The sequence below is a fragment of the Osmerus mordax genome, chromosome 28 (assembly GCF_038355195.1).
Source record: "Osmerus mordax isolate fOsmMor3 chromosome 28, fOsmMor3.pri, whole genome shotgun sequence".
Classification (NCBI taxonomy): domain Eukaryota; kingdom Metazoa; phylum Chordata; class Actinopteri; order Osmeriformes; family Osmeridae; genus Osmerus; species Osmerus mordax.
Window position 1 is genome coordinate 4,664,529 of NC_090077.1, and position 14,226 is coordinate 4,678,754.

Consider the following 14,226-nt stretch of genomic DNA (forward strand, 5'->3'; position numbering starts at 1 on the left):
ATAAACATTCCTTTGTCTTATATATATATATATATATTGAAATGTGTGTAGAATACAGGGTGACCAATCTGCTATATAAACCTACAGAAGTTGAGTAGAATCCCTTCTCAAAATCCAATTCTCACATTTGTGGCGGAGCTGATCACGCTTGTTCCACCACTAGGCTAATTGCTTCCTTGGCGGACTTCACCGTGATGGTGACAGGAATCTTTGGGACCATGCAGGCTAAGTGGATGTGATGTTATAATGAGGAGACTGAGTGACGTGGCAGAGCGACACAGAGTGGAGCCCCTCCTGCTGTGCGAGCACGTCTGTACGCCTGCAGGGCCTGAAATCAACCATTAACAGGATGCAGCGGTGGATTCTTGCAATGAGAGAAAAGGAGAGCTCTGTACACCCACTTGAGAGAGGGAGAGAGATAGAGAGAAAAAGAGAGAAACAGAGAGAGACAGGGAGAGAGAGATTCATCTTAGTATCCTTAAGCAAATTGTAATATATTACATTGATAAGCCTACAGAAGTGATGTCAACTACCTATCATGTTATTTAAAAAAAAGTAGTCGGATTCATGTCATTAAAGTACCTTTGTCATTCAGATGCCCACCTTGTTTACCGGATGTGTCCATTTTCCGCTGTACACAAACAATTAACATGTGCAGATAGATACGAATGAGGGTGTTGTCATAACACAACTGCTGGCAAAAGGTAGAAGCAAGGGAAACTATATGAGCCTCAATGTGTTGACTATTAAGGGTTTGTCATATAAACCTTGCTGCACACGTCTAAGAATATTTAAACATTGCACACATAAACACACAAACATTTTTTAAAGGACTGTACGACTTGTGTTCATACGGTAGTCTTGCTGAATGAACCCATACGGTTGACAGATGTCACGTGTATAGCACGTCTCCGTTCAAGGGGTCCTTGGGGCCGTGCATGGTGTTCTTTTTGATGCCAGAACAAAACTAAAATAACACAGGGTTTATTCATATACTGCATATAATAATTACAAATTATATACGTACAGTAATGATATTAATTAAGAGGAGTCAAATATATAATATATAATAAAAAATAAAAAATAAAATGACACACAGGTTAGTTGTGTTTATAAACAGGCATAGGTAGTGACACCTATATTCTCAGAGACTGAGCGTGACCTCTACTGCAGTTGACAACACTCGGCAACCGAGGTTGTATCAGTAGATTTTTTGCGATGTAAAATAGCATTACAGTAGGTACGGTAGGTATTTCATACACGAATTCCTTACCCTTGAAAACAACCGACGTCGAAAAGGCTTATGTGCTCCACGCCGCTTGATTTCCGACTAGGGGTGCTTAGTGTGACAGTTGTCGGCGTTGAGTCCATTTCAGCACCACTGCATCAACATGGTGAGTATTTAAGCCAGCTAGCTAGCTTGAAAGCTAACTATATAGCCAACCAGATAGACATTAGCATTTAGCTTGCTATGTCGCTACCGTAGCTAATCAGCCTGTTCTGCATGCACAGCACACCCACCATTCATTTCATGCATCGGGTGCTACAGAAGGTTTACCGATTAGAAGACAGTTTTAGAACACGGCAATTGCGTGTATGCGGTACGCTTTACAACATTGCATACATGTCATTGTGCTTGCTACTGCTGGCTACTACTAGCAAGCTAGTTAGCTAGCTTGCATTGGATAGCCAGTCTAGTTAGCCTTGTACACTAGCCTAGCTAAGGCACCTGTAAGGTGTCATTTGCACTAATTTGGCTGGTCAGCTAGGGATTTATCATATCATGATAACATCTATCAGTTTTTTCTCTGCACATGATTACTGTACTCGGTGCTAGCTGGCTAATTTATTTTAGTCTCTTTCTCATCATATCTGTCACCACCCTAAAACGTTAGGATCCATTAAGAAAGGTGTGCCATCTCACCTCTACCACCTACTCTAGATGACCTCGGGATGTCCTCAAAGCAGTGGTAGAGCAGGCAGCAAAGGAAGAACGTTTATTTAGCCTAGCCTCACTAATGTAGTATCAAAAGTATCAGATACATATTACATCCTATTGTGTATTTGTCTTGCTGATCCACTCGTTCAGTGCATACGTTAAATTATTTAATTGAGTTATTGTGCCAAGAATGAGCCTTTATTGCTACCGACTTAGTAACCAATTGATAAACTTGACTATAAACAAGCCACAATGAGGGAGGTGTGTCCACAGTAATGATCTACTCATACTAATATTAAGAGATCTTATAAATACATGTTTTATTATCCATAGACAGAATACTAAATAGTCTAAACCAGCAACCAAGCTGTCGGTGAACACACCTGTCTCACACCTGTGGGATTGTAACAGCTACTAGAATAGGGGAATGAACCTGACTGTTGATTGACCTTAGTTAGGCTATCACTTCGGTTTTATCTTTGAGGTTTTAGCTGAGTTGTCCTCTAGTCTTTTGCCTGGTTGGTTATCAGAGTTGGCCTAAAGTAAAAAGAAAAACCAAATGGACACCTGAAGGTCACAGACAAACTGACTGTTAGCAAACAAGCAGCTATTGAGGTGGGCTTCCTTTTAGGCTACTGCTCTTAAGTTGGTTTCATGGGGACAATGTCGGTTTAGGGGATTGAGCTCTCATAGTTGGTGGTTATCTCTGGTCCCTTGGCCCTCGTTTGGTCTGAGTGTGGAGGGGGTCCTGGAGACGAGGGAAGATAAGAGAGACCACGCTGGTTCAATTCCACCAGACTTGAGAACTTCCGAGCCCCCCATGGAAACTGGTCAGGGCCCACTCAGCTGTGTTTGTGCCTCTGACCTAGATACAGCCTCCTGACCATCGAGGGGGAAAAGTAAGACGAGTTTGTGTTTTGTCCTTGTCAGATACCGAGTGAATGACCACATACATGCAACTGTGGTTCTAGAGGACGTCTTGACTTTTGGCACACACGGGGGGGTGGGGGGGAAAAGGATAGCTCAACAAACTGCCTCCTCCTCATTCAACCATTTCTCCCGTTCCCCCTCCCATGGTCGTCGCCCAATTCTCCAGTTAGCGCTCTGTTCCCACAACACTGTTCCCACAACATACCGTATTCTCACTGGTGTGGTCCGGGCAGGAGAACAGGAAAACCCAAACCCCTCCCCCCGCCCACCCTCCCTCTCAGGGGTATTGCTGTTGGTACCCACCCAGCCTGAACTGGGAAAGGTGCTCCATCAAGACGTTCGGCCGGGGAGTACGTTCTTTGTGGAGGCTAAAGGAGGTAAAAAAATAAATAAAAAATGAGCCAATAAAAATGCAGTTACTGTAAAACAGTCACGCTCTCGCTCCCATTGGCTCCCTCCCCCTAACATGTTTATGACTTCACGTCCTCTCCCGGGGTGGCCATGGTCCCCTGCCAACGGAGGGGGCCTTCTCTAAGTCATCTTTATGTCGTGCCGCCCTGACAGCCAGGCTGGTGGCTAGGGGGAGAGAGAACGACTCAGGTGATGTTCGACTGTTCGCTGAAGGAGCACTAATGAAACCGCAGGAAGGTTACCCCCATCGAGGCGCGCCCATGAATTAGACCGAGGTGGTTGTTCTTCTTTCAGGGCGAGGAACTATCTTGTCACCATCCCTTCCGTCATTGGGAGAATCATCTCTCTAGAAAAGCAATGGTGGACGTGTAGGGGTTCATCATGTATATTTATTCTTTTGTTTATAGCAGTAGGCCTGTGATGTAGGCACGTGTGGATGAGGGATTGGATGTTCTATGCCTCAGTGGCCTGTTTGCGCGACGTCTCAGGAGTGCTGGGCGATCTCTGCGCAGCAACACAGTGGCATTAATCTAGCCTTGTTAGAACTGTGGTGGAAGATCACCAGCAATCTGATGGGTTGGCAGATTTGCAAGAAAACGGAATATTGTTCTTTGTGTCGGCTGTATGTGAATGCGTGTTAGGCCAAGGTAGTAGCTAACGTTTCCATTGACAGAAGCCTTCTGCAACTTGAAAAGTTTTTAAAATGTTCTTCTCGAACTGTATCAATTTGGTTGAAGGTCACCTACGTGTCTTAATACCGCCTTTTAGGCTAATCTAATCTAAAGGTAAACACACAAGCGCTTTCCTTGATTTCGCATGAGGTGAGCCCCGTTCTACTCGTAGAGCTCGCACACCCGTGGCCTCAATCTGACAGAAGGCCGCCTGATCAGGAGTTGATCAAAACACAATTTGTTAGCCGAGCTAACTGTCAACAGACAACACCTCTGTTTCGTCACTTGATGGTTTCACCAAGTCATCCTCGACATTTCCCAGACAAGGCGATGCCCGGACTGAGCGTGTGCGAACCCGTACGAGCCAATCTCGTCTGCTGTCACAGTCCTGTGCCACGTCCAAGCAATTCCTATTTGAATATGATGGTGGGGGGGAAATGTTTTCTCTCTCCCTCAGGGCGTGATTGGTGTGCAGCTGGTGGTTACCATGGTAATGGCCAGCGTAATTCAGAAGATCATTCCTCATTATTCCTTCGCACGATGGCTGCTCTGCAGCGGAAGGTAATGTCAAACTGCGTACCTGCACCACTGACAGTTATAACTGCAGCCATGAACACATCGCCTGCACTCTTGTTTGCCTCACAGACCAGGTTCATTTCAAGTCAATCCTTGGTTTTTGGAGTCAGTCCTAGTGGTTGCTCTCCTTGTAAACAGTCTCCTTTTTCCATTGTCTGTCATACGTTTTTTTTTTTTTTTTGTGTAATTTCTTTTGAATTCAATGTAATTTTTTTAACCATCATTAAGTCTTACGCAGAGACCAAAGGGCATCACATATTGGGAAGACCCGAGAGGATGGCGAATTAAGTGCCCATCTCGTTTCTTCTAATTAGAGCCACATGTGTTTTTGAGTAAACAGCTTCTTAGAACACACTTAATAATTCATCAGTGCTTGTTTTTTTTTTTTTTATCCCTTCATCAGGCCGTTTCTGAAGCGTTTTTCAAAAAGAGGAAAAAAAAATTGGCCCAGGCTGGAGTGTCGCTCCGGAGAGTTCCGCAAATTAAGTTCCAGTAATAAATAAATAAACATGAAAAACAAGCTGCACTCCCCTCTCTCGCGCTCCCCCTCTCCCTCGTCTCTATCTCTGTCTCTTCCCCCTCTCTCTATCCCTCCCTCGGTCTCCTGCTCTCTCTCTCCACTCACAGCAGCCTCTTAGGGCTGGTGACAAGTGGGTTGCTAAACAAACTTAAAGAGGTTGCCTGAAATGTTCCTGTCTTCAAACGGCCACTCTTGAATTAGCGTTTGTTTTATGGTCGTCAAGGAGCTTAGTAACTACTCTCTTTGTAAACCCTGTGACAAGTGTTGGTTTATGGAAGCGTTGCCGCAGAGCTGGATATGAAATCACTTTAACACTTTGCCTTTTTCTCTGAGAAGGGGACTTTATGTTGATTGCTGACGGCATTAAAGCCCTACTGCAAATTGGTGTCTTGTAATCTGTCTGTGTTCGCCGGTGTAATCGGGCTGCAGTGCCAACTGTGTATTGTTGTTGATTTTCTATCGTTGCGTTAACCTGTATTAAATTGGCGCACGTCCGTGCGTTAAGTGGGCCCGGGTCCAAATCATCCCCATTACTAAGACCGGACCAGTGATGTACACCAAAGCTTTCCTGGGTCATTCACGTGTCAGTGTCACTTCCTCCTAACAATCCCTCTGTCGGTTTGCTGTTCTTCCTCAGTCTGCGATGGTACCAGCACCCCACAGAGGATGAGCTGAGGAGCCTGGCTGGCAAACAGCAAAAGGTGAAAAACAAGAAAGACAGGTAAGGCAGGGATGAGAGGAGGGGCGGGGGAACGGGGGGGGGGGGGGGGGCAGTAGTGGCGCAGGTGGGGGGGTACGGGCAGGGATGGCTTTCATCAGGCGGTAACGACAGGAGGCGAGGCAGACGTTTGAGATTGGACGGCAGGCACGGCCGTTTGAAGCGCGTGCGGGCCCGAGCCTCTTCAGTCGGCCCCCGTTTGTTGTGGCGTTCGCCGCGGCGAGGGGGGGACGGCGCGTTTTTCACGCCATCTGCACGGGCCGAACCTCTGTCTCGCGTCGGGAAGTTAAAACCATCTGTCGCGCTTTTTAAGTGGCGGTTATGGTCACACACACACAAGCATCTTTCTCTCTTTTTTTTGGGGGGGGGGGGGGGTGAATCTGAGTCGGACCACAGTGACTCTCCTGTTAATCCCCACGGCTCCAGATGCTATGCAGATTCCTGCTCAGGAGGGTGGTTCTGCGTCTCCGAAAACATGTTTCCGTGGCCTCTAACACGAGGCAGGCCAGAGCTCAACTCCAGCCATGTTTTTGCTAATCCTCCCCCCCCACCCCCCCCCCCCACCCCCACCCCCGGCCCCCACGAGTGAAAGAAGGGCCACTGTCTTTTTGGCTGCCCTTGCCATGCAGCCTCTCTCCCCCATTGTTGTCCCCCAGACTCCCTGAGCAGAGGAGTGCAGTGGAGCCCTCCCCTCCTCCCTCCAGTCAGGTGCCCCAGAGACAGACATGTTTGGCTCCCAGCGTCCGGTCCAACCGGCTTTGTCCTCTAAATCCAGCTCCCACACAGGGCTGAACAAACAGCGGGCCAGCCGTCAAGGCCCAGCCCGCTCCAAAAGGCCGGCAGGTCTCCGGGAACAGCTGGCCCCGGCCCCTGCTGTGCGCTGTTCAGCCCGTACGACGCCCCCTACAGGTGCGGAGGGGGCAAAAAAAAAAAAACTCCCCTTCCACAGAATGTCCACATCGCCAGCCCTCACACACCCCACTGAAACACCCATCCTTACGACAGAGACTCATGACTACACAGACCCACACACGCCATGGGTCTAGGTCCTAGCAAAGGGACACCTGGCGACTTGATCCTTCTCTGCACAGCCCAGGTGACCTCATTCGCGGCAGCAGGGTGTAATCCAGTAGCAGGATGAGGCTTGGGTCACGCGGGGCTTTACTCAGCCAATCGAGTGGAAGGATGACATGGTTCTGCAGGGGCGTGGCCACTGTGTATAGTAATAATAATAATAATAATAATAATAATAATAATCACTGCTGAAGACGATGTTGATTTGGTTCCAGGAAGTACAATGGCCACATAGACAACAAGCCTCTGACCATTCCTAAGGACATAGACCTGCAGCTGGAGACCAAGTGCATCACGGAGGTGGACACATTAGGTGAGCGCCCCAAACTCTGCAGCCACTGAAAGCTGAGCCCTTTCAAAGGAAGGCATTTCTTTTCTCTCCAACCGCCTGTCTTCGTCCCTAACCCTTCTCTTCCTCCTCCTCCTCTCGCCAGCGTTGCACTACTTCCCAGAGTTCCAGTGGCTGGTGGACTTCACGGTGGCGGCCACCCTGGTGTACCTGATCACCGAGCTGTACTACGCCCTGGCCCAGCCCTCGGGGGAGATGAACATCAGCGTGGTGTGGTGCCTGCTCGTCCTCGCCTTTGTCATGTATCCTCTCAGTCTGTCAGCCAGTCTGCCAGCCAGTCTGTCAGCCAGTCTGTCTGTCTGCCAGCCAGTCTGTCAGCCAGTCTGTCAGCCAGTCTGTCAGCCAGTCTGTCAGCCAGTCTGTCAGCCAGTCTGTCAGCCAGTCTGTCAGCCAGTCTGTCAGCCAGCCAGCCTGTCAGTCTGTCAGCCAGCCAGTCAGCCAGTCTGTCAGCCAGTCTGTCAGCCAGTCTGTCTGTCTGTCTGCCAGCCAGTCTGTCAGCCAGTCTGTCAGCCAGTCTGTCAGCCAGTCTGTCAGCCAGCCAGCCTGTCAGTCTGTCAGCCAGCCAGTCAGCCAGTCACTGAGTCAGTCAGTCAATTCATTTGATTAGACACAACCTTAAGGGGTGATCGAAGCCAGACCTAAACTCTGTCTAAGACCAGGTGAGGAGAGGGCTTGTTGAGGGGAAAACCCGCCATTGTGTGCAAATGAGACAAAGCAAAAAAAATAAAATAAAACGACATCACACAAACAGCTTTTGAGCACCAAGCAGGCTTGTCTCTGCGGAGCGTGTATGACGCCTCTTCACGTCCCCGTCCCTGCCTGTTGGTGGTTAACAGTCGTGCGGCAGTCAGGGGGGAAGACATCAGACAGGGCCTGATTGGGCCACAGCTCCATTTCAACAGTGTTGCGGGGGGGGAGGGCAGTCAGCCGTCAGCCAGTCGGCAGTAAGTGGTCATAAACTGACAGGCAGACTGAGCGCCGACCGGCACCTCTCTGCTAGCCAACCCCCCTCCCTAGCCCCCCTCCCCCCACCCCCTCTTACCCGCTACTTTCTTCCGCCGAATCGTGGCGATATCATACGCATTATCCCCCCACTGCCGCCGTCAGCGTCCGCGCGCGGGGGGGATCAATCTTTCCCACGCTCCCTGACGGCCCTGGCTGAGGGGAGGCGGGGGAGGACGGGCGGACGGGCACGCCGTTTCCCGTCTGCGGCCCGGGGGCGAGATTGGAGGCCCAATTTTCCCAGACCGCGCCGCGCTGACTTCTCTGAGAAAGAAAAGGGTGACGGGCGGGCTGGCGGAGCGGGCGGTGTGACCGAGCCTGAGGGATGAAGAAGAAGATGATGATGATGCCGGCTATGATGGGGGTACGCGGCGGCGTGCGCAAATGGCCCACTTGATTTCAGGTTCCCATCATCTCCTCTAACCCCTCTCCCTCCAACCTCTCCCCCTCCACAGCTACGGGAAGAGACAACTTCTCTGTGCCTGCTCCCGGGCCACAAAACACACCTATCCTAGCCCACAGGCTCGTACGACGACCCGCGCGTGGTGCAGAGTCTGTGTGTTTCTCACGCGCGACCGCGTGCGTCCATACACGGAGAGGGGGGGGGGGGGGGGGGGGGGGGTGCCGCGGCTAGCAGCCATGCCGGAGCGCGGTCGACGGCGGCGCTGTGTTTTAGGAGTGCATTAGCAGCGCGCTCGCTGACAGCTCGTACGTGGGCCGCTCCGCGTCACCCTTCCGTAAGCCCTCCGCGGGGAGCAGCTCTCAAAGTTGTCGGGTGGCTTTTTAGAAAGCCTCGCTATCCTGTGTCCAGGATATTGCCCAGAAAGAAAAGCCCGGTTCATTGGGTGTATTACCATTTCCAGAAAGTACTTTCCGGGGAGAGTGAAAGGGGGGGGGGGAGAGAGAGAGAGAAGGGGGCTGGCATGCTGTCACTTGGTCCACGGCAAAAGAAATGTGGCCTTCTGTCGCCGTGGAGACGAGTGCCTGTGAGCAAGCTGTGTCTGCCCCCCCCCCCCCGCCCCCATCTAGACCTGCGTCCGGGAAATGCACGAATGACTGTTATTAGGCCAGTGGGAACCTGTTAATGTACCCCTGCCACTGCTAAGAGAGAACATAGAGAGTAGTGTGTGTGTTGACAATTTCCCGTCTCTTGTCAGCGACTTAATTGTGAGCTGTCTTTAGGTCGGTAAGTGCTTAGAAGGGACATATCAATGGCCATTGAGAATCCTCCTCACTTCCTGGCCCTCGTTCCAGCATCAGTCCAGCATTCCCCTTAACTCTGAGCCTCCTCCTCCCCCCCCCCAGCAAGACTCTCTTCTCCCTGACGGCTCACTACTTCAAGCTGGAGGAGGGGGGCGAGCGATCGCTCTGCATCACGTTCGGCTTCTTCTTCTTCGTCAAGGCCATGGTCATCCTCATCGTCACGGAGAACTACCTGGAGTTTGGCCTCGAGGCCGGTGAGTGTGGCGGCGCCGAGCGTCGGCTAAGGGGGGTCGCCGAGTGGGGGAGGGAGGGGGGGGGGGGGGTGCGGCGTGAGGTGTGAGGTGTGACTGACGCGCTTGTGTGTGTGTCCCGGACAGGTTTTGCCAATTTCTCTGACAGTGCGCTGCAGTTTCTGGAGAAGCAGGGGATGGAGTCTCAGTGAGTAGCGTTCCCACGCCCACGACTGAAATGGTTCAGACCGCGTGACGGCCAAAAGGTGTTGGAAGGATTTCAAACCATAATAATAACGACGCACATCTCGTTTCTCCAGGGGTCCCATATCCAAACTCACCTTCAAGCTCATCTTGGCCTTGCTCTGCTCGCTCATCGGCGCGTTCCTCACTTTCCCCGGCCTGCGATTGGCCCAGATGCACCTGGATGCGCTCAACCTGACCACAGCCAAAGTCACACAGTGAGTCCGTCCCTTAACCACCCCAATCGGCCCGGGGCTCGACCAAAACCCAGCTGGGGTTATTGCAATCCGAGAGGCCCGTGCTATTGGTTGAATCACATCCTCCAGCATCGTGGCTCGCGTGCGCGCGCGCGTGTGTGTAAGCCACCTTTGTCCAGGAGCTGCCACTGTAGCAGCGGTGACGCTCGCTGTGCATCAGCCCGAGCCCTCTGAGCCAGGCTCCTATTTCTAAACTCCCCAGGTCGGAACAGGCACAATGTGAGTGGACGGGGGGTGGGGCTGGAGGCGCTAGAAGCACGTGGCACTCTGATAATCCAATTGGGCATGGTAGACTGTCATTCTCATTCTCCTCTCCCACGGCCCCCCCCCGGCTCACGGCCACAGGCGAGGCCACAGGTGAGGCAGAACTCGGGACTGACTCGGCGTCGCGTCTTTGCTCTTCTTCAGGACTTTGCTGCATATCAACTTCCTGTCTCCACTGATCATGGTGCTGCTGTGGGTCAAGCCCATAACCAAGGACTACTTCCTCAACCCCACGCTGGGGAAGGACAACGCCCCTTTGTGAGTGGCACACACACACACAAACACACACACACCCTGATGTGTCCTGTTTTGAGACTAGGCTGCATCACGTCGTGGAGCCCCTCTCTCTCTCTCTCTCTCTCCCCTCTCCTCTCGCTCTCTCATTCATCTCCACCCTTCCTCCTCAGCCCCTCACAAGTCTGTAGTTCAGGGGGGGGTTCTCCCACCCTGTTCCCCCGGGAGAGAGCGTACCCGCCCGTTGGTCCGGTGTGCTCGGTCTCGCGTCGGCGCCAAAGCCTACAGGCGGGCAGCTCTCCGGGGGAACAGGGTTTTGGAGACGGCCCACTTTAGTTTGACTCGTCCCCCCCCCGGTCCCGTGCCGTCCGCAGGATGACGGAGACGACCTACGACACCATGCGCCTGTGGGTGGTGCTGCTGCTGTGCGCGTTGCGCCTGGGCGTGATGAGGCAGCACCTGCAGGCCTACCTGGGCCTGGCCCAGAAGGGCGTGGAGCAGATGAAGAAGGAGGCGGGCCGCATCAGCACCGTCGACCTGCAGAAGATGGTGAGTGGCGGGGGAGCGGAGCCAATCGGTCCCCGGGAAGCGAGTCGGGAAGGCGAGATCAATAGGGTTTCGGGGTGTCGTTTTTTTTTTGTTTTTTTTTTCTCTAACAGCTGTCGTCTTGCCCTGTGTTGCCAGGTGGCTCGTGTTTTCTACTACCTGTGTGTGATTGCGCTGCAGTATATGGCACCTCTGGTCATGTTGCTGCATACGACTTTGCTGCTAAAAACCTTAGGTGAGGTCTGGTCATTTGCTGGAGAAAAGCAACTAAACATGAATAGGCCCGATTTGAGCATGTCGTCGTTACTGAGTCTCCCCCCCCCCCCCCCCCCCCCTAAACTCTTCCATCTCTCACAGGCGGGCACTCCTGGGGGGTGTACCCTGAAGAGGACCTCCCCTGCCCTCTGGAGGTGAACTCTGACCTGGACATGGGGGCCGGTCCCACCCCTGCTCCGCCCTCGGGCTTAGCAGGGACGTCCGTTGCCCAGCTGTCGGTAGCCCTGGGGGGCCTGAGGACGGTGTTCAGCCCCCTGCTTTTCCGAGGCCTCCTGTCCTTCCTCACCTGGTGGATCGCGGCCTGTCTCTTCTCCACCTCCCTGTTCGGCCTGTTCTACCACCAGTATCTCATGGCTGCATAGCCCCTCCCCAGGGTCCTAGTGCCCATACCTGTGGGAGAGCCGGGGGGGGGGGGGGGGGTTGATCAAGGCCCACCGCCCTCTGACCGACACAGATGACCATATCAGAGCAGAGATCCTGGTCTGAACACTGGGCTGCCCACACGGATAACTGAACACGGATTAGTTTTTGTTATATCGTTGTTGTTTTTTTTTTACTACTACCTTTTCAATTCAGAAGACAGCATTCATCAAGCATAACCAAGAGACTTAATATAAACGAGAATATTGATCTAATACACTGTACGTGTCCTTGAAGTCTTAAACGAGTAGCAGAGATGGACTGCGGACCTGAGGGGGGGGGGGGGGGGGTTAGAGGAGATCAGCCTGTGGAGATCCTGATTGGACAGATAGATCTTCTCGACCAGCCGTTCGAAGGTCACATAGCTGGCCGTTCGGGGTTGTCTGAGAGGGGACAGCCCCGGGCAAACAAGGAAAGGAGGAGGAACTCTTAACTTGAAGCAGACGCGTTTGAAAGGGTCTGTTGTATGACTACCGAGGACTGACGTGTGTCTCGAGAACGAAACGCGTTGCAGCGTCGACGGCGAGGTCTCTCGCCTCGCACCTCGGCTGATAGAAACTGAGCCGCGACGAGCGGACTGAGAGGATGGCACATCGGCTCTGATGAAGTGTGTGTGTGCATGGGCGTGCGTGTGCGTAGGTCTGTGCGAGTGTGTGTTTCCCTGTGCGCTTACACGTGTGTGCATCATCAACATCTAAGTTGCGTGTTGGCATCGATTCTATAAGGGCATTTGAATCTAAGGGAGAGGATGTTGATGACTACTGCTGATTAATCAAGGCCTTTTCCTCCAAAAGCCACCAATGCCCAGTTACAGCTAGTTCTGAATTCTAATATGTATATATTCTTTTCTTCTTTTTTTTTGTTTCCAAAAATTGGAATCCTATTGTGAATTATATTATAAACGTTGATTTTATGAGGTGCCAAGTTTTAAGGGGCGTGTTCCCCCCCCTCAATGCGTGGAGGCTGGCGTTGAAGCCATGCTGCCTTTTCGAATCCACCCCGAGTTCGCAGAGAAGAGTCTTAACACTACAGCGCGCCTCCACGCAAACACGCCTGTCTCGGAGCTCCTCGGGCACCCCCCCTCCGCCTGCACGCGTCGACAGGATGCAGAAGGTACACACGGCGCCGGTCAAAAACACTTGGGTGCTCGTGCTCGAGTCCAGGGGCGAACGCCACGATTGTTTCATTCGGGAATGTAGGGTCGGTCGCCCTGGACGCCGCTCAGACAGGATGTCTACCTGTAATCAGGTTTGATTTCAGAACCGGTCATTTTCATTCTACAATTCCAAGAGGAAGACCCCCTATGTCGAACAAGGTAATAGGAGCGCCATATCAAATCACAGCGAATCGTTTTGTTATCTTGACTTGAACCATGAAAAGGTTGTCTTCACTTGTTTCTCTCTGTTTGGAAGGATGGGGAATATGCACACTTTGAATGTATCAGTCCTGCCTAATTTTAGATGGTTGTTTTGAAGAAAAGGTTTGAGTGGACAGCTTTTAGGCCACTCTTGTGTAACATTGGTATTTTTTTCCCCCCGAGCAGTCTCCCAAAGCTGCTGTTACTGTAGGTCCACAGACGATCCCAGACTCATTGAACACTTGGTCATTAGTTCTCCTTGTTAAGTATTTATTTAATATTTTGAAGCCTGTAATCTTTTCTAATCATTTTATGGTATTAATGCAGTGTGGAATTTTGTAGTTTTTTTCTTTCTTTCTTTCAAATCAGTCTGGAAATGTGTTCAAGACGAATCAACTGCAATTTTTGGCATTTTCAAATTTTGTTTTTCTATATATGTGATTAGCTGGGGTACCTTACCTCGCTCAATGAGGCATTTGTTTGAGTGTTTCATCTTTTGTCTTATTTTCTTTGTTCGGTTCAGTTTGTCTTCGAATAAATTTAAATCCTAACAGTTGGGCTTTGGAATTTCGATTCAATATGCCAGAATCTCTGTCACTTGTGAGACAAGTGGGGAGTGATGTCATCGAGATTGGCAGTTGTCATCAGTTGTGGTAATGATGTAAGATGGTTTCTGAGCATAGAACTGGTCAATACACAGACATTGGTGTGGTGGACTGGGTCGTATCCCCCATCCTCAACCCGTGAGTCGGAGGTAATGGAAGATTGAGTGAACGCTCGGAAGTTTGATACCGTTTTTTAATTTAAAACCTAGACCATATGGCTAAACATCAGACTATAGTCCTAGGATCCTTTGGTGTTAAAATCTGTTCCGTTCAGCTAAATTCATTTTGACATAGAAGCATTACCAAAGACCTGTCATTGTGTAGATTTTGGGCATTTGCAGTGTGACAGTCTCTTCACCTCAAATCTTACCTACAGAAGACCTGCTCTGTCGATGTCTGCT

At 51.2% G+C, this 14,226-nt stretch overlaps 1 protein-coding gene across 1 annotated transcript; it reads left to right on the top strand.

Moving 5' to 3' along the window:
• The first annotated feature begins 1,221 nt into the window (after nucleotides 1–1,221).
• Nucleotides 1,222–12,136, top strand: tmem161b (transmembrane protein 161B). Its single transcript, XM_067231258.1, has 12 exons — nucleotides 1,222–1,394; nucleotides 4,409–4,512; nucleotides 5,685–5,768; nucleotides 7,055–7,152; nucleotides 7,274–7,430; nucleotides 9,496–9,647; nucleotides 9,771–9,831; nucleotides 9,944–10,084; nucleotides 10,532–10,645; nucleotides 10,996–11,170; nucleotides 11,306–11,402; nucleotides 11,525–12,136. The coding sequence occupies exons 1-12, from the start codon at nucleotides 1,392–1,394 to the stop codon at nucleotides 11,803–11,805; spliced, it is 1,467 nt and encodes a 488-aa protein (XP_067087359.1). The 5' UTR covers nucleotides 1,222–1,391; the 3' UTR covers nucleotides 11,806–12,136.
• Nucleotides 12,137–14,226: the final 2,090 nt, after the last annotated feature.

Coding starts and splice junctions, on each gene's coding strand:
- tmem161b (XM_067231258.1), top strand. Junction 4,513..5,684: donor TGGCTGCTCTGCAGCGGAAG/GTAATGTCAAAC, acceptor GTTCTTCCTCAG/TCTGCGATGGTACCAGCACC. Junction 10,085..10,531: donor ACCACAGCCAAAGTCACACA/GTGAGTCCGTCC, acceptor GCTCTTCTTCAG/GACTTTGCTGCATATCAACT.